Raw genomic sequence first — 24,285 nt, forward strand, 5'->3', positions numbered from 1 at the left:
GCCCCGGACCACGGGCGGCTCCTCCGCCCCCCCCCCCCCCAGACAGGAAACCCGCCCCCCCCCCGGGAGGGGGGCCCCCCCCCCCCCCCCCCCCCCCCCCCCCCCCCCCCAGGCACCATGAGGAAGGCCACGTGTTTTCTTTGACTTGCTCACCACTGTCTGGGCGGGACAGGTCACTCCATAATTATGGCAGATTCCTTTTTCCCTTTTCGTTTCCCAAAAGAAAGGGCTTTAGCCAAGATGTACCAGTCTCGAGGTGACTTTTCTGGAAAGTTGAAAGGGTTAGACAGTAACCCTAATAAAAACAGTTGAGCCAAGACCATGAATGAATCACTCATGATGACACGTTGTGGATTACTTTCCTTCAGGAAGAAGAAATCTCCATGCTAGGGGAAATAACTCACCTTCAGACCATCTCAGAAGATCTGAAAAGCCTGACCATGGACCCTCACAAATTGCCCTCCTCAAGTGAACAGGTAGGAGCTGTGGGCTAAGCACTCAGGAGGGCAAACCAAAGACATAAAGGTTCGAGGTCTCGAGAGTTCCCGGAGGCATCGCATTTAAAGTCCTATCTGTGTTTCGCTATATTGTGAAATACAGTAACCATCGTTGCTAGCCATTATAGAGCACTTGCTGTGTGCCATGTATGTTCGAAGCGCTTTACGTAGACTTCCTCAGCTAATCTTCAGTATTATTCCCATTTTACAGAGCAGGACACTGAGCACTGAGAGATAAAGTCCTTTAACCAGGTTCATCTAGCTAATTAGTGGTAGAAGTGGGATCTGAACCCAGCAGTCGAGAGCCCATGCATGGCCTTAACCACTGTGTTCACCTGTCCTCTAGAAATAAACTCTCACAGGAACATGATAGTGATGTGTTTTGGTCATCCTTGTGAACCATTCTCACTGAATTTCTCCCATTCTGATGGATTAAAACAGGGTCTCTTTTACAGAAAAGATGACATCTTTCGTGCTTATTCATTTGGTTCATATGACATTAACATATCAAGTGGGAAGGACCATATTTGGGGGGACAGCTGATGAATCACATGCTGGCTTTTGCCCTTTGTGGAAAATTCTCATTGCCTCCCTGGAGAACCAACTCAGAGGACAAATACAAGAGTTTACGTTTTCCATTCTATGAAATTGCTTTTGTCAAATCACAGCAGGCACGCGTTTGCTCCATGAATAGACATTTATTGAGAATCTACTACGTGAATGAAAGGTAGACCTCACATTCAAATAGCTATTTGTCAAGCAGGGGAGCCAGATGTAGAAGTAACTGCGAGCAAATTGGCTTGCTCTTGATTCTGTCAGGTTTTGAAATCTCAGGGCCAGAAGTGACCCACTGAATATCAGGCGGCTAACGTGCAAGACCGACAAATCCTAACACCATCATTGAATTTGTGGTGCCGTAAGACAAGAATCCTACAAATTCTGGCCTTGAGTATACCTGACTACTGTAAATCATTAATCTGTAGCTGTAAATCTCTCCCTCTCCCTCTAGACTGACATTTCATGGTCCCCTCCCCCCTTCCAATTTTTTATATTTTTGCTTGTCTCAGAAAAAAGGATTATGACATTGATGGATTGGTACTGTTGTTCTTTAACCGAAGAAAAGACGTTAACAACATTTTGTACGTTAACCCCACCCCTTGATGATGACAGCATTTTGATGATATAGGTTAAAGATTTGATGGATGATGTTTCCCTTCTCAGCACCTCACCTACCCACTTGGCTCTGTCCCCTTAGGTGATTCTGGACTTGAAAGGTTCTGATTATAGTTGGTCGTACCAGACGCCACCCTCTTCTCCCAGCACCACCATGTCCCGCAAGTCTAGTGTCTGCAGGTAAGTAAAGCTGGGCTCTGCCCCTACTCACCTGCAGCGAGAATCCCCCGGAAATGTCTGCCATCTGCAAAGTTGTTCTCTAGCGGTTTTCTGTTAGAAGACCATTCTTGGCCTGCTGACTGCAAAGCGTATTCTCTTTTTGAAGGATGGCAACTTCATCACGCATCACTAACCCTTCTTGATGTACGCAACCTACTGACCTTTCTCTTTGACTTTTCAAAGCCAAGTAGATTTCCACTTCTTGCGAATTTAGCAGTGAGAGGAAAGAGCAGGGTGGATCTGCCTGGTCTGTGTCTGGTTATGTCCCCAAACACACACACACGTGTGTGTGTGTGTGTGTGTGTGTGTGTGTGTGTGTGTGTGGTGTCATATTTAACCTTGGGTAGTAAACACAGAGCAGTAATTTCAGACTTAAGATGCTACATCATGAAAATGTTGGTTGGTTCCTTGTCATCACTTATGGGCTGTGTGTGTGTGTGTGTGTGTGTGTGTGTGTGTGTGTGTGTTTGACAAATCTGTTGGGTTTTCATTTTGCTAACAAAGAGAACTATCTCACTAATACAAAACAAAGCTGCACGAGTTCTCTCTTCTTTCTTCTAGTTTTAGCTTCAGTCAAAAATCATGCGGCACTGACAACATCGGCCTTGAGCTTGCTGGAGTGCAGCTGCTGTGGGCTTTACTGCCAGTCCCCAAATGCCCTCTTCTGGCTGATTGGTGGGGTGGGGGGGGTGGGGTTGGGGGAAGCAAAAATTATGGTAATTATCCCCAGCGGCAGTGATTTCCTCTGGCACACTCCCCTCTATCTGTCGGAACATTCGTTGTCAAGTAATTCTAGTGTACAGCAGTCACGGTCCTGACTGCCTCATTAGCTGTCAGGGTCTGTGAAATCTGACAAGACTCTCTTGCCGGGAGCAGAAACCACACACTTGGTAATCCCAGGCTGGGTTGTTTATTCCGGCCCTTCCAGGGCTTCCCGTTGTCCGTTCTGCTTGTTTGGACCGTGGGGCTGTGTTCGGTTTTCTGGTTTTTGCACTCTGAGTTACTAGAGCGCATACTTGTTAGAACTGGAGACGCAGCGCAGACAGAACACCCAGAGGGTGTGTGACGCTTCTCAACATCCTGTTTACTGTTCACCTCGGAAACAAACAGCTCAGCCTCGGCTGCCTGTAGTTGTTGAAAGCCGCCTGCCTCTTGCCACGTGTGCTGTAACACCAGGCCCGCAGATACTCTCACAGAGAAATGTCTGTGATCAGGGAAAAGCCATTCATTCAAGCATCGACTCTGGTAAGAAGAGGTAAAACACTCTGACATGAACACACAGAGTTGATTTGCCCGTGTTCTTTATGACGGTCTTGAACCAGGCTCGTCGAGGATGAAGTCTCCTTGAGGGGCGCCGTGGCACCTGCACTCCCAAAGTGACGGTTGTCTGGGTGGACCTTGGTTTCCTGGACCCAGATGGTGCATCTAAGGGAGAGCCTTGAATACACTAACCAGATGATGCTGAAGCCTTAGTGGGTTTCGCGCCGTGCTCATGAGATTCTGCAAGCAGATGAGCAGATAAGATCAGCCCCGTCTCTTTTCCTGCCACAGATGTTAGGTCTCTAGCTTTGGTGGTAGATGACCTAGCTGAATTAATTGGGTAGCACTTGACTCTTCAGAATCCTGGCACCTGGTGCCAGGGACACCTCATCGTACCATCAGAGAAGTGAGTCTTGGCGGACCTGCTTTTTGACAACTCCCACTTTTCTCCCCGCTTGCTCACACGATAAAAACCTTTTGTTTACTAGCTTAATGACTTGGTGTTTTGGAAACACGTTTCACCGTTTGCCCAGCTCTCCGTGGTACCCAGCTGATTATATTATGTTCTCCCCCCTCCCCTGTTCCGTTGTCTTCTGTTTCCCCCCTTCCCCTATCCCTGCCCCTTAACCTCGCACGCCCGCGTTCCCTCCGCCCCCACAGCAGCCTGAACAGCGTCAACAGCAGTGACTCGCGCTCCAGCGGCTCTCACACTCACTCCCCCAGCTCACACTACCGCTACCGCGGCTCCAACCTGGCCCAGCAGGCGCCCGTCCGCCTGTCCAGCGTGTCCTCCCACGACTCAGGATTCATTTCGCAGGACGCCTTCCAGTCCAAGTCACCGTCCCCCATGCCGCCAGAGGCCCCCAACCAGGTAAGGGTGCCCTCGGCTCCAGAAGTGGCTGTGGTGCCTGGACCACCGTCACTGGCCGGATGCAAAGAAAGATGTCGGTTCAGGCAGACCCCTGTCCTCTCGACGCGAGAAACCTCTGGATTAATTTCTCATCTCTAGATGTGTCCTTTCCCCAAAGGGTGAGAACCATAAGTTGGGTTTGAAGCCTGTCTCCATGGTGGTGATGGTCAAGTCGCCACATTGGTTTGGGGAGTCCTCTCAGGTAAGTAGACGGACTCAAGGGAGTTTGGCCACCCTCCGGCATCCCTGTAAGTGCCCGGCTTCGCATGATGCTTAATTAACGGACGTGCGTGCGATGGTGGCACCTTCTCCGCCGGCACGTCTGCTTTTCTCTCTGAACGGCGGAGATTCTGTCCTTGAACGGTGCCTTGGAAACCTTCCTTGGCCCTCTCCGGTTCCTTTTAGCAATTGGTGTGAGGATGAGAATGAATCCTTAGAGCCCTTGCAGATAATTCCGTTGGCATTCTGCTCCTGGGAGAGGGGCCGGCGGGGAATCTTCCAGCCCCAGTTGGGTCAAGTGGCGCCAGACCCGGCCCAGCCCGTGGTTCCAGCTGGAGCAGGAGGCAGGGGCTGGACAGGGTATTGTGACGCCCTTCCCGTGCTACCCTCTCCGTCCTCTTTCTCGGAGTGCCAGGGGTCTGGCGTCCTACTTAGTAATACGCAGCACAACAGCAGACGCCATCCGGGGTGCCCCACAGTGCCATCTGCTGGGAGCATGTGGCTCAGTGCCCGCTGTGTGTTCTGAGGCTGACCCAGCTTTGGCCCGAGATCCTTTGGACTTAGAAGGTCGCGTGCTTTTCTTGTATCCAGGTATCCAGTTTGCTTCACAGTCACTGACTACAGTGTCCCCGGCACCACCGCAGGACATGCTCCGTCTGCTATCTGTGCAGCATTGTTATCCCTGTTTTGCTGTGGAAACAGAGGCTCAGAGATGTGACTTACCCAAGCTGCACAATTATCTGACCTGCAGGTTGGGGACCTGGAACAAGGGTTTCTGGCAAGCAGTCCAGAGTCCTTGCTGTTCTGTCTCAGCCGTGAGGTGTCCCTGGGAGAGTGTTTTGGGGAACACTTCGTGTAGAGCAAGCAGCTGAAGTATTTTGGGAATTTAAGCCAGACGGTTCCTTGCCTGATGTGTCTGACGTTGGTGAACCCAGAGGTTCTCAGCTCAGTGGTCCCTCTGGCATTTTTCAGCTGTCCCAGGAGACTGTGGCCTCTCTCTGTCTTTGTGGGAGAGAGACTTCATTTCAAACAGAGACATTCCGGGCCAAGGGCCACGACTTTGAGTTCTAATGTGCTTGTCCTAGCTGGGGCGCTTTGGCTGGGTCCGAAAGGTGTCACCTGCCCGTCCCCCGCCATGCGGCAGAGCTAAACCATACCTGTGTGTCTTGAAAGCAGAGTGTGAATGGTTGAAAGGAAAACAGGAATTTGTGATTCTTCCAAGGCTATTCTAATGTGCAGCCTAATTCTGTGTGTGTTTTGAATCAACTGACAAATTAACATAGTATTGTGTGCTGACACTCCTTTCTAAAAAAAAGAGAGGCCACGTGCTCCAGCCTCCCTGACAAAGACTGTGTGTGGATCAGGCTGGAGTGAGCGTTTCTGCCTCCGGTAATGTCGAGGGAAGCAGAAGTTGGCATGTGGGATTTACTTAAATCTGAAAGCTGGTGCCCAAGTTGCTTGGCTAGCAACTCTAGGGTACTCTAGGGTAGTTTTAATAGGCTCAGGGATGCTGCAAAATTTAAAACAGAATTCTATTTTTACAAAAAAAAAAAAAAAAAAAGGCGTTACAGCTGCTTATAATTGTAAGGTAGAGGGGAAGTTAAGGAAATTGTACAAATCACATAGGCCAGAGGATCCAGTCTCCCAAAATGTTACCTTTATTTAGGATGAGGAAGGGCACACACATCTCTAAGGGGAAGGAGCCCTTCCTTTCTCTCCTCGGTCACGTGGGTCTCAACCAATGCCAAGTGATGAAATGTGTTAAGAATTCTCCCATTTTCCTCCACTGTGCCCTTTTCAAATTTAACCTTAATCCGCTTGTGCCCAGGAGTGGGACTATGTCTGTTGTGAGGGTCTCGTCCTAGAGCTGTTCATTCCGTGGAGGCAAGAGGTTCTTTAGGAAAAATGAACAGAAGCCAAAAGAAATAGGAACCTGCAGTCCTGGAATGGCTTATTGGTTCTTTTTTTCAAGTTGAACATACTTGAATTAGAGGGACCAAAATGAACAGCCCTAGTAAATTATAGTGATAACTGGCCTCTCTGTACACTTTTTTAAGTGCTACATACATAGATGGACACATAGAAAATTTCATTTTCTCTTCCTCTGTTAGATATTAGTGATCCCTCTGCCCAAAATGAAAGAAATTGGAGTTTTAGATTAAGGTTGCGGTTCCTCAACTGAGAAGTGACAGAATCGTAACTTAAATACAAACCCTCAAACTTTGGCTCCGGAACCACCAACCAGACTCTGAGCTTGAGGAGCCATCGGGGCGTCCAGTGGGTAGCGTGTCCTTGCTTTGGTTCTGTGGGGCCCCATGCAGTGGAGTGTCTTCTCGGAGCCTTGCTGCTTGCAGGATGGAGAGCTATAGCTCTGTCCCTTTGCCGGAACCTTTCTTTCTTTGGCTGTGAAGGAGGTGGACACGAACATGACAGAAACGTGAACCTGGCCTCCTTGGCAGTGAATTCAGGAACACTTTGAGGAAGTAAGAGTAGACCCCGGTAGGGTTGGGCTTATTTAAACAAAAGGATGAGCCGGAGATTGGCGTTAGCAGCGAACAGAACTTAAATATCTGGGTGTGCCCGAAGCACTATCTTGGTGCTTATATTGGAAGTTTATATTGGAAGAGATGGTCTTCATCACTCATCCATTCGGTAGTTTTGAGCACCTGTCATGTGCCAGTTCAGGACTAGAAAGTTGAGACATAATGGTGAGCCCACGGGCATGGTCCCTGCCCGAGCCGAATGTCAGGAGACTGAGCTGGGGGCACGTACCCCGGCTGACACCAGGCGACTGGCAAGACTGGAGGTGAAATAAAGATCGGCACAAGGACATGTTGTCCCAAGTCAGACCTCCTTTCTGTAATGCCCCAGATCTCTCCAGATGCTCCGTCCCTCCCTAGATGGCCCCTGGAAACATTGCACTGATCTCAAGGCCTCACTGGCCAAACCTCAAAATCATTTCCCAGGCAGAGAAACCTAAAAACCTGCCCTGTGAAGATGCAGCTTCATGGCTGGAAACCACCCTGCATGGGTGCAGAGGCTGCATGTGACACAGGGAGAGGCTGGGGACTGGAGGGGTATGGAGCAGAAGCCCAAGCTGGGTGGTGGTGGTGGAGGGGGTCAGTCCTCAGGCACTAAGTACGCCTGTGCACCTGAGAGATAGCAAAGGCAGGCCTCCCCTGGGACCTCGACTTGTGGCATGAGAAGAAATGCCCAAAGGAACACGGGGAGTCTCACTGACCAGTGCCAGGCACACACTAGACACACACACACATCAGGGTCCTGGGGGGCTGACCATCTGGCAGGTGTCTCATGCTGCTTTTCGAGGGCTTGAAAGCCTCTGTGTGGGTGCAGCTTTGGCAAAGGGGAAAAAATAACCCTAACCCTCTGCTTCTCTCATCCTTCCCTCTTCTGTGTATATGTCTGTCTCTCTCTCTGTGCGTGCACTTCCCCACCCCATCTTCTTGTTTTGATTTCCTGTTACTTTTGGTGGCATGTGGTCCCTCCCTGCTGCAGAACTCGTCCAGCTCGGCCTCCTCTGAAGCCTCCGAAACCTGCCAGTCCGTGAGCGAGTGCAGCTCGCCCACCTCAGTCAGCTCAGGCTCCACCATGGGCGCCTGGGCGTCCACAGAGAAGGTGACCGGCTGGGCCCCGGCCACCGTGGCCAACCCCTCCTCCCCTGCCCCCCACCTACCGTCACTGTCACCACCAGGACCTTGAAACTCAAAATCTACAAAATGCATCCCAGGAGCAGTCCCTTTTGGGGCCAGAGAGAGGGACAAGGCTGAGGGCTTTTTCTTGAAAGGGTGCCTGGCTCCTGGGCAATGACCTTGCAGTGTCCTGAGGGAGAGGAAGGGGTATGGGGAGCTCGGAGGTGGAAGGCTCCTTCTCAGAAGTGTCGTGCGCTCATCTGTCCCCCCTCCCCCTCCCAAGTACCCCACCCACCGTGGCCTCCTTGTTGCGGTACCATCGGAGGAGGACATCTCACTGCATCAGAGGCTGTGCGCTTTTCTGCCTTTTAGTTCGCCAACCCCTCCTCCCCCTTCACCCCGATTTGGATTCTGCTCCTGAACAGTGTGATGATTTCAGAAACCCAGAATGAACAGTTTTCAGTTGTTGCTTGGGAATGTTTTAAATTTGCATAATGAGATGAACAAATCATTATCACCGTGAAATTAAGCTCCATTGGTTATAAATCATCCAAAACCATTGAGAACGCCAAAAAGTTAAGGACACCGATCAATTTCCACACTACTCTAAAATGTAGATAAATTATTTGCTTGACTGAACACTTCTTGCCGTCCAGTATGTGTTCTTTGCCCCGTGGCCCTTCCTCTGGCACCACGGATCATCCAGGAGCGGCTTGTTTTATTTATAAATACTCAGGTCTCCCTCCTCCCTTGAATGTCAATGCCATCTTGTACCTCCACACTCATCCTGTTATATTAATTTTATTTTCCTTCCCCCCCCCTTTTTTGTTTGTTTTGTTTCCAGTTGTCTAACGGGTTTTCTCACTGTAGTTTGCCAAGTGAGTCCCATGTGGGGCCCGTGGGGGCAAGCCTTTCCCCTCATTGCCTGCCTGCCTCCCGCCTGCTCCCTCGGGTCACCTCTGTCCACCTTCCAGACTACGCTCATTATTACACCATTGGGCCCGGCATGTTCCCGTCATCTCAGATCCCTAGCTGGAAGGTTTGTGTCTCTCCTCCCTCCTCTCTTTCCCTCCTCCCCCTTCATGGCTCTGTGCTCCCCCCTCTTCTGTCCCACGGTCCTCATCCTGACCACCCCCCCTTGCCCCTTCCTTCCACACTCTGCCTTCCTCCCCATATAACACCTCTCCCTAAGAAAATTCCCACTGGGAAGAACCAAAAAGCAGCAGGCAGATCTGAGATAGAAATGTCCACGTGGAGCGGAGCTGGGCGAGGCTCCCTTTCAGAAACATTCATTCGGCCCGGTTAGAGGTGGTTAGACGGTGATGCCAGACATGGCCTTGCAGGGCCGGCAGGCAGTTCTACACTGTTGGGGCCACCGCAGGGTGTCACTGTTACCAGGGGCTGGGAGGGACTGCCCTTCTCCACCATGTGCCTCAGACTTGTCCCTGGAGTCCCTTATTGGGCCATGGTAACGGAACCATAATCCAAACTATGTTTTTGGCTTATCATCATGTTTTATCTTCAGTGTGAATGCAGACTTTATTTTTAGTCTCATTTGTTTTATATTAAAACATGTTTGCTTTAATATAAAAGCAAAGTTTTAAAATTATTTCCTAGCGAGTCCAATTGATGCCAGGAGGATATCCTACAAGGAGGTGCCCCGAATTTGAATCGCAGGTTAGCCTAGGCTGTGGCATCTAGAGCAGGTCTTGGCTTAACCCCTCACAGGTAGTGTGGTCCCCTCAGGCTCCTCAGGGTCTTCCTGCTGACCCCAGAGGCCTGCCTTTCCTATGTGAGGGCCTCAGAGGGCACATCCTGAGGGCCCTTGGTGGGGGGTCCAGTATCCAGGAAGTGGAGGTTCAGCTTCCGAGCGAGGCTGAATTCCTTTAGTGCCTCCTGGTGGCCACTTCACTCAAGTGAAGACATTTGGGCTGCTGGAGGAGAGAGGGTTCCTTCAGACATCAGAAGTGGGGGGCGCTGTCCCTGGGGATTGGGTCTCCACTGGCTGGTGCCTTCGGACACCTTAGACAGTTGGTCAGCCGTTAGGTGGCTGAGTCTCCCACAGGTACCCACCTGCCTGGTTGTTGAGGGCTTTTCATCTTTGGGCAGATATGAGGAAAGGGGAGGCACCCGGGGGGCCCCCAAAGGATTTTCCACTGCCTTCTTTTCGAGCCGGCTGAGGACATAGAAGGGCCTGCTGGCCTGTCCTAGCCTGAGCTGCCCCTACTGGGGCCAGCTGCCGTCTGCGGGCAGCTGTCCGGAGGGTTCTGCAGCCCTCCACGTGGAGGCCGAGGCCCTGGTGCTTGACCACACTTGTTCTACTTAGGACTGGGCCAAGCCAGGACCTTATGATCAGCCCCTGGTGAACACCCTACAGCGCCGCAAGGAGAAGCGGGAGCCGGACCCCAATGGAGGAGGATCCACTGCTGTGGGTGGTGCGCCTGCAGCTGCCGAGGAAGCTCAGAGACCACGGAGCATGACCATGTCAGCTGCCACCAGGGTGACGCTTTTATTCTCTGCCCTCTAGACCTGGCCAGCAGCAGGGGGCCGAGTCAGCCTTGCAGCTGGAAGGACCTGAGCCCTGTTCCCCCCGCCCCAACCCCGAACTTCCTGCACCCCCGGGGAAAAGCCTTGTATTGACATCAGACCGGTAGAACTTTCTAGAGCCCGGGTAGGACCCGTAGATGGGTGATGTTCGCGGGAGCAGAATAGGAGCACTACGGAGGCTCCCACTTGCAGGAGTATGCGGAAAGGCTCTGGGGACACCGGACAGGGGATTCACGGCCCCTGTGGCTTGTCTGTGTCTCTCTCGTTCCTCCCGCGTGCAGCCTGGTGAGGAGATGGAGGCTTGCGAGGAACTGGCGCTGGCCCTGTCACGGGGCCTCCAGCTGGACACGCAGAGAAGCAGCCGGGACTCGCTCCAGTGCTCCAGCGGCTACAGCACGCAGACAACCACCCCATGCTGCTCTGAGGACACCATCCCTTCCCAAGGTACGAGGCGGTCCGGGGCTTCCTGAGCGTTGGCAGGTGAGGAGAAGGGGTGCCCTCCCTGCCGGGACGAGGCAGAAGAAGGAGCACAGCGTCAGCCCTGGCCAGCAGACCCGCTTCAGAGCCACTGTCATCCTCTGGGCATGCTCGGGAGAGCTGGCCTGTAGTGAGCGGGTAGCTGCCACGTCCGGTGACCGGACTTTTGCAGCTTCTCCCGTGTCTCACCATCCGGGTGCAGGATAGCTCCCAGGGTGAACTCAGATGCCGCGAATGACAATCAGGTCATTTGTGTCGCAGCACTTGGTGCTAAGCGCTCTCTTTTCCCATTTAAGCTTATGGTGGTACGGATTCTCGCCCTCGTTTTACGCATCAGACAGCGAGGCTCAGTACCTCGCCCAAACAATTAATGAGCAGCCCTGGGCTTGAACCTCAGTTCTGAAGGCCCGAGTTCTTCACCTATTCCAGCCAACTCTTCTACTAACCCCGCCCCCCTCACCACAGCACACGCAGGCCAGCAAGATGGTGGCCGGGGCTAGGGCGCATCTGGGGGAGTTGAGCAAACGTATTTGCGGTCCACTGGCCAGAACTTCTAGGACTAAGTGGGTCTCAGCGAAAGGCCGTTTTGCTGTCCAGGAGACATCGGGCAATGTCCGGAGACATTTTTGGTTGTCACCCATGGAGGGGGTGCTGCTGACATCTAGTAGATGGTCAGGGATGCCACTAAACGTCGTGTAATGCACAGCACGGCCCCCTGTCCCCGCAACAAACCTTTCTCCTGGCCCCAGATGCCGGGGGGGCTGCTGTTCAGAAACCCGCTCAAAGACGTTCACTCTGTGTGCTTCTGCCTCCCGTGTGACCCCAGTGTTGAGAGCACATACACACACCTCGCAGACGGAGCCTGTCTTTGTACCTGTTTTTAGGGGCTCGTTGCCAGTAGCTCCGTTCTTTTTCCAGCCTTCGCCTGGCGAGTCCCTTATGAGAGAGTAAGGCCTACGATCGTCTGTCTAAGGGTTGTTTCTCTTGTCAAATTCCGGGCTGGAGGGTCTGTGGAGTTTCTATCCTCTTCCCGCTCACCTCCTTTATTCCTCCCAGAGCAGCTGGGTGGGTAGCTCTGATGTAGCCCGGCCTTCGGGCATGCTTCACCGCTCAACAGGATCGCGTGTGTGCCTGTGACGTCCAGCCCCGTTCTAGGGCCCAGGATTACATCGGGAGCAGGATGAAGATCCCTGCCTGGTGGCGGGGTTGGGGGGGCAGTTCTCAGACGTTGGGGGCCTCTAAGGACGGTGTGGAGACTGGGGGAGGTGCTTGGGATGAGGCTGTGGGTAGAGCACCTGGCCTCTCGTGCCTTTTGTCCTCTAGCACAAAAGAATCAAAAAACAAAGCTGCTGCCTTGGAGATTCCTAATCAAATCTTATCATCAGTTTCAGATTATGATTATTTCTCTGTAAGCGGTGACCAGGAGGCAGACCAGCAGGAGTTTGACAAATCATCCACCATTCCGAGAAACAGTGACATCAGCCAGTCTTACCGACGGATGTTCCAAGCCAAGCGCCCGGCCTCAACTGCTGGCCTCCCCACCACCCTCGGACCTGCTATGGTCACCCCAGGGGTTGCAACCATCCGACGGACCCCCTCCACCAAGCCTTCTGTCCGCCGGGGGACCATCGGAGCCGGTCCCATCCCCATCAAGACACCCGTGATCCCTGTCAAGACCCCAACCGTCCCAGACCTCCCCGGGGTGCTGCCGGCACCTCCGGATGGGCCAGAGGAGAGGGGTGAGCACAGCCCCGAGTCGCCCTCTGTGGGTGAGGGCCCCCAGGGTGTCACCAGCATGCCCTCCTCAATGTGGAGTGGCCAAGCCTCCGTCAACCCCCCTCTTCCAGGCCCGAAGCCCAGTATCCCCGAGGAGCACAGACAGGCGATTCCAGAAAGCGAGGCCGAAGACCAGGAAAGGGATCCCTCAAGTGCCACTGCTTCCCCAGGCCAGATTCCAGAGAGTGACGCTGCAGACCCGAGCCCGAGAGATACTCCGCAAGGGGAAGACATGCTGAACGCCATCCGAAGGGGTGTGAAACTGAAGAAGACCACCACAAACGACCGCTCAGCCCCTCGCTTCTCGTAGGCTCGCTTAGGCTCCCAAGAAATGCTGCCAGTGGGGAAGGAACTGTTTAATTCATAAAACCTAATTTGTCTCGATCCATTCCAATCTGTAATCAAACAAAAGATTTTGTAGGCAACTCAGAATACAGCTCTTTTGAAAGTACTCGACACCTTTAGCTAAGAATTAAAAGCAACATACGTAACTGACATAACTTTGATCTTTTAATTTGTAAATATTGACAGTTTTCTTTCTGCACATTTTAATCTTAGTTTCCCTTTTGATTTTTCTGAAGGTGCCAAATTCCATTTAACTTTTTTACAAGTCTTTGTAAAATTTTAAATGCATAATGGGGGGGGGGGTGGTCGGGGCAGGGGAACCACGAAGTAGTTAATTTCAGAAAAAAGGATAACTATACTTCGCTTTTTCTTTTCTCTCTTTTCTTTTTCCTGCAGGCTTTTGTAGATGCATTGTTAGTAGTCTGGCTTAGAAGCAAATTCAAGTTATTTTAATGTACAAACAAAATGGATAAAGGGGTAAAATCTTCACTTAAATGTAGTATGTTCTGGCTGAGAAAAGCAGGAGTAACAATTGCTGAGCAATATTCAGAGCGAAGTGAATCTGGAAATGGTAGACTCTGTTGGGATTGGGGGGAGGGCCGTGGGAGGGGCACACTGTCAACATAGCCGATCCTGTTAACATTTAAGAGTAGCCTTGTAGGTTGAATTTCTAGTATCTTCATGGTAAATGCATCCGAACAAGCCATACTGGATTGCAGTGTCTGTTTCTGTAGGGTGTTTAAGGACTTCCTTTCTCCCACGATTCCTCTTGACTGCACAGCACCCACCTCCAATCCCGTGCATGCTGCTGCCGCCGGTTAGACCTAGAACCCCCCCACTTCAGTTACTCGTCTCTTGTACCCACTTTCATGGGATCCAAATACGTCCAAAAAGGGTAAGGCAGTTTTAAAAATGTGAAGAACATTTTAAAATGATGAGAGCAGGGAATTCTTAGATATAGCAAATAAATGCCTTTTACTTAACTGTGCCCAGCAGGCTGGGCGCGTTGAAAAGCCCAAATATTTTGAAAAAACTCGAGCGGATTTAACAAGGGTAACCAGCTTGGAATCTAGCAACTTGCCAATGTGTTTACCAATCTGGGGGCTTGTTTTTCTTATCTTCTTTTCAACAAATGGCAGTGAATTGGCATCATACCGAACATTGAAGAGAGGAGGATTTATTTATTGTCACTGGGAATCTGGCCACTATACTGTCCCTTTTTTTGTATTCTAGGTAATGTTTTTGGAATGGATTTATGTCTTTTCTTACTTTAAGTGAAAGTTCGATTTGTTCTAATGCCCATTCCCTAAAGCCAACAGAGATTTGTAGGTTTAAGAGGGATCTTGTTTGGAGAAGACAGCCGGGTTTGAAAAAACCAAGCAGGTCCCTTAAGCAATTGGGGTCCGTTCCTCTGAACGAATAGGAGCTTGGTGGGTCCCCCAGACCCTGCAGGTTTCTGTTGGCTCTAATCTTCAATTACATAATCTTATGCTTTAATACATAAGTGCATTGGATGTGAGAGTAACGTACCTGTATAGTCACTGTTCTGTATATTAACACTTAACACTGCTGTGATTGCTCAAGGGCATTTTATGTTACGGCTTTAAAGCAAAGGCATGATTATTAGAAACTAAGCTTTTTTTTCTTTGAAAAACAAGCTCCTTCTACAGAATATAAGCAACAGTAGTGCCTGTGGTTTAGCCCACCAATCTTGATGACTAAAAGTAGCTGATGCATTGTGCATATGATGCTTGAGATGGTTTTTGCAAAAGCAGAAATCACTGCAAGGTAATTACAATAGATAAAAGTGGTATTTTAAACCTTCGAAATAAATGGATGGGACTGTACCTTGGTACAGCTTTTCACGTGTTTAGTTTTTAAACGTTAGTATAATCTGAATAAATTTAATATAAAATGTTGCCAAATTCAATGTAGAAAGAATGTGACAAAACACCTTGGGTAGTTCTGTTTGTGTTTTTGCATATTGTAAAAGCAGTGTCACAGCTAAAAATAAAGAAATCGTTTCTCAAGGTAAATTATTGTGGTTTAGTTGCTAGTTTGTACTGAGAGTTGACCTCTCCCTGTGCAGTTTTTTGTTCTAAACTTGTATAAATAACAATTGTGTAATGTGTCTCCCTTCTACCTTGTAACAATTGCTTCAGCCTACATTATAAATAAAGAACCACTAGAAAACAAAAAACGGTATTTCAAGACTTATTAAAACTCAGTTGCAAGTCTTAGCTGTTAGAAGACACCCGGAGACTCCGGTTGGGCTTACTCAGAACACCCACAGAACGTTCTTTTTGTGATGGCCGTGAACCCCCGAGAACACGAGTTGCCTCAATCGATGAACTATTTGAACACAGTTCTAATGAGCTATCACAAACAAAAAGCAGGTGGGTTGGCTGATGATGGTAAAAATGGCTCTAGCTTTTAGAGAAGCTTCTTCCAACATATAAAGAGTGCTGCTGTCCCCTTCCCTGTGACAATCCAGGCCACAGGAGAGGAAGCAAGGCTGGAACACTGCCTCCAAAATAGGTGTCACAGTTTCAGATTGGACCCTTTCACTGCAACCCCCAAACCTCCAATCCTGCGTGAACCCCACAAACTCCATCATACTTATTTGAGTGTGTGCTGCTTCGAGGTTTTCTTTTAACCACCTAAAATCTCATTCGTGGCACCTTTAGAAAACCAAAAATGGTATCTCAAGTCCTCAATCCTCACACCCCTTCCCTAGACTTCGTATTGCAGCCCCTGAGCCTTCAACTGGAGTCTGTAACTCATCTTCAGAGTAACTCCTGTATCTGGTTCTGTGCAGCTGTCCCTGATGATACGCGCTATCGACAGGACTCCCCGGGGCAGAGGACACTTGACCACACTCCGCATACTTCTGGCACAGGTGGTAGGAGACGACAGCGGCACAGCCACTTGGTGTCACATTAACGCGCAGAGGAACACATCGGTCACACCACATGGAGTTATTTTTATTATGGCACGTGTGTGCCCGTTCTGTAACTTATTTCACTTGCAAGCGTGACAGGCGAGGCGTCTTCCTCTCTCTCTACATGGGCCGCTCCCGGGGCCTGGTCACAATATGCCACCACAGGGGGGGCAAATCGCCTTCCTTTCGGGCCGGGGGCAAAGCTTCAGTGTTGGGACCACCGAGTGGGGTTTCCTCCTGCAGCTGCTTGACCTAGAAGGGGGAAGGGAGGAACAAGTAGAGTCAAACTGACTGGAAAATGTGAAGTATCTGCTTTGAATCTGTGTCACATTTACATGCTTTCTGGCTCTCACTACTGCAAAGGGTTTTTTATATATACCTGCCTTATTTTTATACCCACAGTTTAACTCAGAGAAACAATTCTCCTTAAAGGTTTTCCCATTCTTAAAACAGCAGAGCCAAGAAACCCTCTGCCCCTGTCCCTTACTCATTAAGCAAAATTGCGACAATTACCCCTTGTTATGGTCCCCCCACCTGTACTCCCTAAAAAGACATTTTTGTGTCTCAGCTAAGAGCTCTCCAAAAGCACCATTAGGAAACCTTAATTCTTCTATGTTAGAGATGTTCATTTTAAAGCCCCCCAAGTAGCAACCAGAACAAGATATAAAGTGAAATCACACGTGAAAACGTGCTCCATTCTGCCTGATGTTGTCCAGTCACCCCCCGGTTCCAGAGACCTCCAAGACTATCCCTGTCCTGACAGAGGACATGTAAGAGACCCACTCGCCAGAGCCATGATTTTCTGGAACTTCCTTCAGAAAAAGTTCTGGATTGTGGGTGACCGGCGCCTCCAGCATATGTGCTGTTTAATCATGTCAGGCGGACGAGGTAAAGGGAAAACATTTCTATGGAGGGGTCACCGGTGACTGACTGCAGAATGAACCTACTGCTCTCCATGAGTAAGTACACCTCTGCCCCCTTTCCCAAAGAGGAGACATCCCTTAGCAAACACTGCCCTCCCTGGTCACAATGACTTTCTTTCCACTCCGCCTTGGCCAAGGACTTCCTGCCGTCAACATCCTGGACCTTATCACAAGCACCCATATGACTGTTGAATCATGAATCAGATATCCCACTATACAAACACAGTGCCCCTCTCCGGCTCGTGCTTAAATGTCCCTTTGAAGATGCTCTTGAAACTCAAGAGATGGCCGGTTCACAGACCTCCTGACCCAGCTTGCCCTTCTCTCTCCACCAGCCTCCTGTCTCCGTGCCTCCTCTACCCACTTAGATCCCACCAGAACAATCACTTGAACAGCCTCTGGTCTTGGGACACTCTCGACTGGACAAACGGTAACCACTCACTTCCAGTCTGCACCAGACCGCCTGTATTGCTAGAAAGAAGAAAATGCTGGCACAACTGCTATCATAACACACGAGCTATTCCCAGCTTCAACTGGGCCTTCACCACCACCTGGCGATCTTCCTATTCCCGGCGTGCTCCTCTCCCGCGGCTACCACATCCTTCCCACATTCTCCAAACAGGCTGCGCCCACTTCATGCCTTCTCCTCCTCGCAAAAAAGAGAAGCCATCCCGTACGACTCTCCTTTTCCCGTCACCAAAACTTCTGGCCCAAATGTACTTCCACGCATCTTTCGTCCAATTCTCGTGGAGGCAGAACCCGTTCTCCTTTCAAAGGCCTCCACGTATGCCTGGGATCCCATCCCTCTTCTCGAAAGCTTTCCTCCTTGACCTTTTCACCTCACTTCAATCCCGTCCGTTTCTCTCCCACCCCATCTCCTCATCAGTACACATGCATCCATATTTATCTTAAAAGAAAATAATGCCTCGGTCTCCAGTTCCAGTGAAACTTCTCAAGAATCCCTCGCCCCCAACCCCACAGCTGTCTTCTCTTTTCCACTTGCTCCCACCAGTGCCATTAAACCCTCCAAAAAAGGCTCTCGCCAAGGCCACTAATGCCCTTCCCGTGGCCACAATCTGTGGTCATTATTTCCAGGCGTCACTCTATTCCACTTTTAGCAACTTTCGGCGAAGGTGACCAACGCTGACCGGCCATTCCTGAAACACTTTGTCCTGGACTTGCTGTCACCCTTCTCCCCTGCAGGGGGCTCTGCCATCTCCTTTCCTGACCTCCACAGGTGGGAGCGCCTGTGACTTTGCTTGTCTCTCTCCACTCTCTTAAGAATCACATTTCTGTGGCTTTTATTTTTTAATGTTTATCCATTTATTTTTAAGGGAGGGCACAAGCTGGGGAGGGGCAGAGAGAGAGAGGGAGACACAGAATTCGAAGCAGGCTCCAGGCCCTGAGCTGTCAGCACAGAGCCCGATCGATGTGGGGCTCGAACTCAGACCGTGAGATCATGACCTGAGCTGAAGTCGGCCACCCAAACGACTGAGCCATCCAGGTGCCACTCTGTGGCTTTTAAAACAACGGATATGTCACAAATTTCTATTTCAAACTAAAATCTTTCCTTTGAGTTTGCAATTCGTACACCCAAAGTCACCTACTGACATCTGCACTTGGGTCTCACAGTATTCTCAAATTTAACAAACTGAAAACCAAGCGGTTGCTTGTTCCTCTGACACCTGTTTTTCCCTCATCTTCTCTAGCTCAATAAATCATCACCAAACTCCAAGTGTTAAAGCTTGAAACCTGGAACTCATTCTCGATTCCTCCCTGTCCCTCATGCACCCCCTCATGGCTGCATCCAGTCAGCCTTCACGTCCCTCCAAATGACATCCTGAATCGGCCCCTTCCCTATCTGCTGCATCCGCCCTGGTGCAACCCCCAACCGGCCTCTCCATCTCGCCTCCCACCCTCTCCAGCACACCCTTCCCACTATGGCAACGTTCAGCTTTTAAGAACGTAACTCAGACCTCCGCAGTGAAAAGTGTCTGAGGCGCGGGTGGAAAGTTAGGGACAGGCGGGGATGGCAAGCAGGTCAGGCAAAGGACTGAGGAAGAGGAGGGCAGAAGCAAAATAGCAGAAAACCCAGAGACCAGCGACACATTGTCACCTGTTTGCACGAAGCCTGTAAGTGCTACATTTAACACATCTAGGAACATCTAGATATACTAGGAAGTATATCTAGGAGGCAAGGGGCCACGGTGACTGTCATCACCGGAACCTGGGCCTCTGCGCACGGGGAACAAAACCCGAGCGCGCTCCCGTGCCACCCATGCGGGCCAAGCTCTGGGGCGAAAGGCGGGGAGGACTCACCTCCCGCTCCCAGCTTTCCCTCTGCAGCTTCTTCCACTGCTCTCTCTTGGCAAAGTAGTCTGGATACATCGCCTTCTCGGACGGATGCCAGTCGTCTAAGCACCACTCAGGAACCTGTCCGGAGATGAAATCACCGCGTTGGCCCAAGGGAGGCACTGACGTGCCAGCCACAGGGCCTGCCCAGGAGGCAGAAGGCAAAATTGACGGGATATTTTGAAGCACCGCACACACCAGACCGTTTCTGGCACAACGCAGCGAGCAGCAGAGGGCAGCTCAGAGTCAAAGAGCCCAGGGCCAAGAAACCTCAAGGCCAGTCCAAAGAGAGCCGGCACCACTGCTCCCTGACCCGCGCACTCTTCCTGCTACGTGGAATTGTTACCTGTAATTGCTCAGAAATAGTGAGCACAACCCAAATCGGTTACCTTTAAGATGCAAAAGTGGGTGATATACATCAAGTAATTTAGCCCCTTCCTTTGTCAAAAAGATACCGCAAGACTCTGGAGCTGAATTTCGAAAAGAAAAGCCTAAATGTCACCTGGGAGAGAGGAAACAGACACCGCAGAAAAGTATTCACAATTGTCAGAAAGAAGTTGGCCTCCCTGCCCCCCACGGGGCAGGTGGTTTTGGGGCCAAGGGTTCAGGATGGGAGGAACAGAGTCTGCGGCTGCCCCCGCGATGCTCGCCCACCTTGTAGCACTCATATCTCTCGTAGGAGGTCCCTCCTGGAGACTCGGGGAAGACGTACGGCTGAGGGTGCTGATTGTGCCAGAATTCTTCCTCTGCCTCCCTCAGCAGTTGGGTGGCCTTCACCATATCCTTTTCATTCTTATGTTCTTCAAACCGAGCTCTCAGCAAACAAGCAAAGTAGCGGTATTTGTCCCTTAAATCAAAATGGTTTTGGAGATTAGAAATGTTATCTACTCAACTGAGCAGGATTACTGCCTGACAAGAGGCTGTACTTCCACTAAGCCCTTCTGGTTATGTAGCATGACTACCTGGACCTTCCCCAGGCCCTGCCAATGGAACAGCCACATCGTTAGGACTGCTTCCTCCGCAGTTCCCCTGCCCCCGACAGTGGGGGGAAAAAAACAAAAAACAAAAACCAAAAAACTGTGTTAGGGGCATCCGGGTGGCTCAGCTGGTTAAGCTTCTGACTACAGCTCAGGTCATGATCTCCCGAACTGTAAGTTTGAACCTCGCATTGGGCTCTGTGCTGACAGCTCAGAGCCTGGAGCTGCTTCAGATTCTGTCTCCCTCTCTCTCTGCCCCTCCCCTGCTCACACTCTGTCTCTCTCAAAAATAAACATTAAAAAAAAAATTAAAAACACTGTATTAAATACAACCTAACCACTTTCCCTACTTTCTCCTCCAAAAAAAAAAAAAAAAAAAAAGAATGCAGATTCAAACAACAAAAAAAGATAATTTGCAAAAGAGAAAAACTATAGCCTCTGTAGGATCATTCAACACGCATTAAATGACAACTTACTGAATTTCCGCCTACTTTGTGCGAGGCACTGTGCTAAATTCTGGAGATACAAAGATGAGTAGGAAGGGAGGTGTTACACAATTATATTGCCTGAATCAGAGACATAGAAGTTTGAATCCTGACTCCAACACTAACTGCAGGATTATAGGCAAATTAAGGTCAGGTTCTAGAAGAAATGGTAGGCAGAGATCATTTAAAGCCTTTCAATAATCCAAGCCACAGATGAGAAGAGCATGAAGCAGGCAACTGTGATGGTAGGAGACAGGAGAAAGACACTTACGCTACAGAATATGAGAGTGTCTGCTAAAATCAAATTGCTTGGGACTAAATCTTAGCTTACTCACCATGTAACCTGGGGGTAATGTCTTTAGGCCATGGGTTCCTCCTCTACAAGTGTTAGTAACGGTACCTAGATCTTAAAGTTATCCTAAAGATCTGACAAACCAAATCATATAAACACACTTCAGACAGTGCCTGGTACCTCCTCTGCTCAATAATGTCAGCTACTAACATTATTACACTGTGGAGAGAATTTACAAAAATCAGTATCCAATTATACACAGCACACAAGTACATGTGTCACTGGCAGAATTGGTAGGTAGAGAGTATTTGAGAACAATTCTAAAACTTAACGCTGAGTGGCTGAATAATGCCATTACTAACAATACCATTAGCTGAGACAGGGAATTTGGGAAAAGGATCAGAATGAGGCAGCAAAGAGTCTGGTTTTAAGGCATTAAGACAAGTTGAGTTTCAAAGAACAAAAACAGTTGGAAAACAGCTCTAGAGACAAGCGAGGGTAGGTGGTAACTCAAGTCCTAGATGATTAGATGAGGCTACCTGAAGTATATACACCAATAACCAAGGACCTGGGATGCAACCATGGAGAACAAAGAGCACTGAGGATAAAAGGAGAAAGAAAAGTCCTAAGAGAGGAGGTAAGTCTTAAAAAACGCTGAGTCAATATTATCATAGGAGATGCTTTCATTCTTTCTTCCATGACTACGGACTTTAATATTCCCAGATGCAAGGGAGTCTAGGTGGCTCACTTGGTTATGCATCCAACTCTTGATTTTGGCTCAGGTCATGATTTTGCGGCTGGTTAAGTTCAAGCCCCGCATCAGGCTCTGTGCTAACAGTGGGGAGCCTTCTTGGGATTCTCTCTCTCTCTCTCTCTCTCTCTCTCTCTCAAAAATAAATGAATTAAAAAAAAAATCCCAGATGCGATTCAGTGTTACCTGAATCCTTCATCTTTGTAAGACTGATAATTCTCTGTTATCTGTTTACATGTCCATCTTCCCCATTAACCCATGAGCTGCTACAGCGGAGAAAGAGGACTTACTAATTTTTATTTATTCAGTAGCCAGCAAAGAACCTGAAATGCAAATTTTGTCAGATGAATTAATGAGGAACATCAGGGAAGAAACTAACAATTCCACAATTGAGCCTGGCCATCTTTCTGTCTGGCAAAGAGAAGCAGGTCAATGGCTTTCCAATAATCACAAATGTGCGATGTGGGCTTCAAGGATAACCCTCCCCAACTTTTCCAGACCTACTTGGTTTCCCATCATTTAGAGCTTTTTCCCAGAAGCTCTTCTCCTGGGACTAGGCTTTAGGATTCCGATGAGGCCTGGCACCTACACATCTTGGGTTGCCACCCCACCATGCACTGCATCCAGGTCATGAAAATCTGTATGTCTGAAGACTATGTCCTAAGACTACTCTCGGATGGAGAGAGAGAGAAGAAAGAAGAGAATTACATGGCTGGTAAAGAATTATGTGAATGTGAAAACACTGGAAAGGGCTGGATGAAGCTGAAGAGGAAAGCTGACTCGAGGGGTGAGAGACTGATGATGCTTTAGGGTTAGGCACCTGAGTTTTAATCCTGGCCCAGCCACCAGCTGGAGGGACTTGGCAAATTACTCTCCCTGCCTATTTCCTTACCTGCAAAATAAGGCTAAATAATCCCTGACTCCTAGAGTTGTTCTGAGAACTAAAAAACAACGCACATATTACTGTTGCTTATATTAAGAACAAGAAGGTCACGAAGAAAGCTCTTATTTAGTAAGGGCTGGACCTCCATCGGTATTCCTGAACAGAAAACTGAGGCCTAAGCCAGATAAACAACTATTCAAGGTCTCGCAGCTAGGGGCGACAAGCTTGGATTCGAACTCGGGCCTACGGCCGGCTTCCCACTTTGTCCTCCTTGTCCTTGAGCCGCTAGGTCCCCCGAGGCCTGAGGATCCCCGGGATCCCCTCCCCGCACCCTAGGTCCCCCTCTCCCACCTGTGGACACAATACGACTCCAGGTGGCGCAGCGCCCGCTTATAAAGCCGCAACACCTTCTGCTGGTGGGTCAGGTAGGCACCCGGCGCGCAGAACGCCATGACCGCCCGCTTCCTCCAGCGGCCGCGGGGACTCCCGGGAAGCGGGAGGCCGGGCCAAGGGGCGGGGCGGCCGGAAGGGCGGGACGACGGACGCCACTTCCGCTTCCGCCGGGGAGAAGCCGGGCCGCAGTCATGAGTCGCTTCAAGTTTGTGGGTGAGTGCCTTGGGGATTCTTGGGCTTTTCGGACTATACGCGTCGCTCGCCGCGGCCAGGCACCCAGGACCTGAGCGCTCCCGCTTTTTGAAGGTTGAAAGGGCACTCAGTGGAAGAGGGCGCAGGGAGGCTTCTGACTGCCGTTAATGTTCTGGTGCTCGGCCTGGGTGCTGGTTTCACGGTGCGCTCATATGTGAAAATTAACAAACTGTGCAGTTACGATTTATGCTCTTTTCAACATATGTGTTCTATTCAGTTATAAGAGGAAGCGAAACTACAAAAAGAGAGGCCGTTCACTGTATTCCCCTCCCTCCCTATGCGCACCCCCCGTCCCTTCCCCCTCCATGACGGAAAGGATGACAGCTTCAAGGGACCCGTTCACTAATTCATGCGTTCATATTCCAGTTACTGAGCGCCTCTGGTGGGACAGGCACCGGTCTAGGAACTCAAGGCACAAAGACCCTTATCTGCTGGGATCACCATCAGGTGGAGAAAACTAGAGGACACAAATAGTGGGGAGAAGAACAAGTTCTGTTACTTGACGAGTACAATAATCCGTTCACCATCGGTAGAACAAGAGGGAGAATGCGACAGGAACCAAAGGGGGAAGAGTATTTACTACCAGGCACCTAGGAAAACCTGAGACATTGTGAAAGCTAGGATTGGAAGGGTAACTTGGGACTCAAATGTCTGGCTGACTTTACTTTTACTGTGTATAGAGTGGAGCTTCGCTGAAGGCTTTTAACCTTCACGGGTTAAGTAAATCTTGGGGTGCCAGTTATGCACCAGGAACCTTGGGCTGTGCGTTATTACAGCAGTGAGTGAAGCTGGGCATGATTCTTGTCATCGTGGAATTTCCAGCTACTTGAAGGTGGGAAAATGGCAATGATCACATCTCTCTTTTAATAAGGCAATCCTGATAGCTATTGTAGGTTTGGTGGGGGAGGGAGAGAGCTAGGGAAACGTTTCCAAGCTTGAACTAGGGCAGTGGAAAAGGGGGAG

General features: G+C 49.9%; 3 protein-coding genes across 5 annotated transcripts in view; 2 read left to right on the plus strand and 1 right to left on the minus strand.

Annotated features, from left to right (window-relative positions):
• MTSS1 (MTSS I-BAR domain containing 1) overlaps positions 1-15,109 on the plus strand; it is a 166,294-nt gene extending 151,185 nt beyond the window's left edge. The window contains exons 8-16 of one of the 3 annotated variants that reach the window (XM_049633498.1): positions 369-476; positions 1,753-1,850; positions 3,810-4,020; positions 7,795-7,914; positions 8,773-8,967; positions 10,255-10,428; positions 10,757-10,919; positions 12,338-12,691; positions 12,800-15,109. In XM_049633498.1, coding sequence (XP_049489455.1) covers positions 369-476; positions 1,753-1,850; positions 3,810-4,020; positions 7,795-7,914; positions 8,773-8,967; positions 10,255-10,428; positions 10,757-10,919; positions 12,338-12,691; positions 12,800-13,038 — 1,662 coding nt within the window. In that variant the 3' untranslated portion in view covers positions 13,039-15,109. Of the gene's footprint in view, positions 1-368; positions 477-1,752; positions 1,851-3,809; positions 4,021-7,794; positions 7,915-8,772; positions 8,968-10,254; positions 10,429-10,756; positions 10,920-12,337 lie in introns of all 3 variants that reach the window. The other 2 variants (XM_049633497.1, XM_049633499.1) reach the window with 2 other exon arrangements.
• Positions 15,110-16,036: 927 nt separating this feature from the next.
• Positions 16,037-23,175, minus strand: NDUFB9 (NADH:ubiquinone oxidoreductase subunit B9). The gene is made up of 4 exons (XM_049633505.1): positions 23,029-23,175; positions 19,944-20,136; positions 19,257-19,370; positions 16,037-16,266 (listed from the first exon to the last, which is right to left on the minus strand). The coding sequence occupies exons 1-4, from the start codon at positions 23,127-23,129 to the stop codon at positions 16,135-16,137; spliced, it is 540 nt and encodes a 179-aa protein (XP_049489462.1). The 5' UTR covers positions 23,130-23,175; the 3' UTR covers positions 16,037-16,134.
• A 71-nt stretch (positions 23,176-23,246) lies between these two features.
• The window catches only part of TATDN1 (TatD DNase domain containing 1), a 44,272-nt gene continuing 43,233 nt past the window's right edge, over positions 23,247-24,285 (plus strand). The window contains exon 1 of the mRNA XM_049633506.1: positions 23,247-23,283. Within this exon, the coding sequence (XP_049489463.1) occupies positions 23,262-23,283 (22 nt within the window). The 5' untranslated portion in view covers positions 23,247-23,261. The remainder of the gene's footprint in view (positions 23,284-24,285) is intronic.

The sequence above is a fragment of the Panthera uncia genome, chromosome F2 (assembly GCF_023721935.1).
Source record: "Panthera uncia isolate 11264 chromosome F2, Puncia_PCG_1.0, whole genome shotgun sequence".
Taxonomy (NCBI): Eukaryota; Metazoa; Chordata; class Mammalia; order Carnivora; family Felidae; genus Panthera; species Panthera uncia.

Coding starts and splice junctions, on each gene's coding strand:
- NDUFB9 (XM_049633505.1), bottom strand. CDS start 23,129: ATGGCGTTCTGCGCGCCGGGTGCCTACCTGACCCACCAGCAGAAGGTG. Junction 20,137..23,028: donor GAGTCGTATTGTGTCCACAG/GTGGGAGAGGGG, acceptor TTTTGATTTAAG/GGACAAATACCGCTACTTTG. Junction 19,371..19,943: donor AGAGATATGAGTGCTACAAG/GTGGGCGAGCAT, acceptor ATCTCCGGACAG/GTTCCTGAGTGGTGCTTAGA.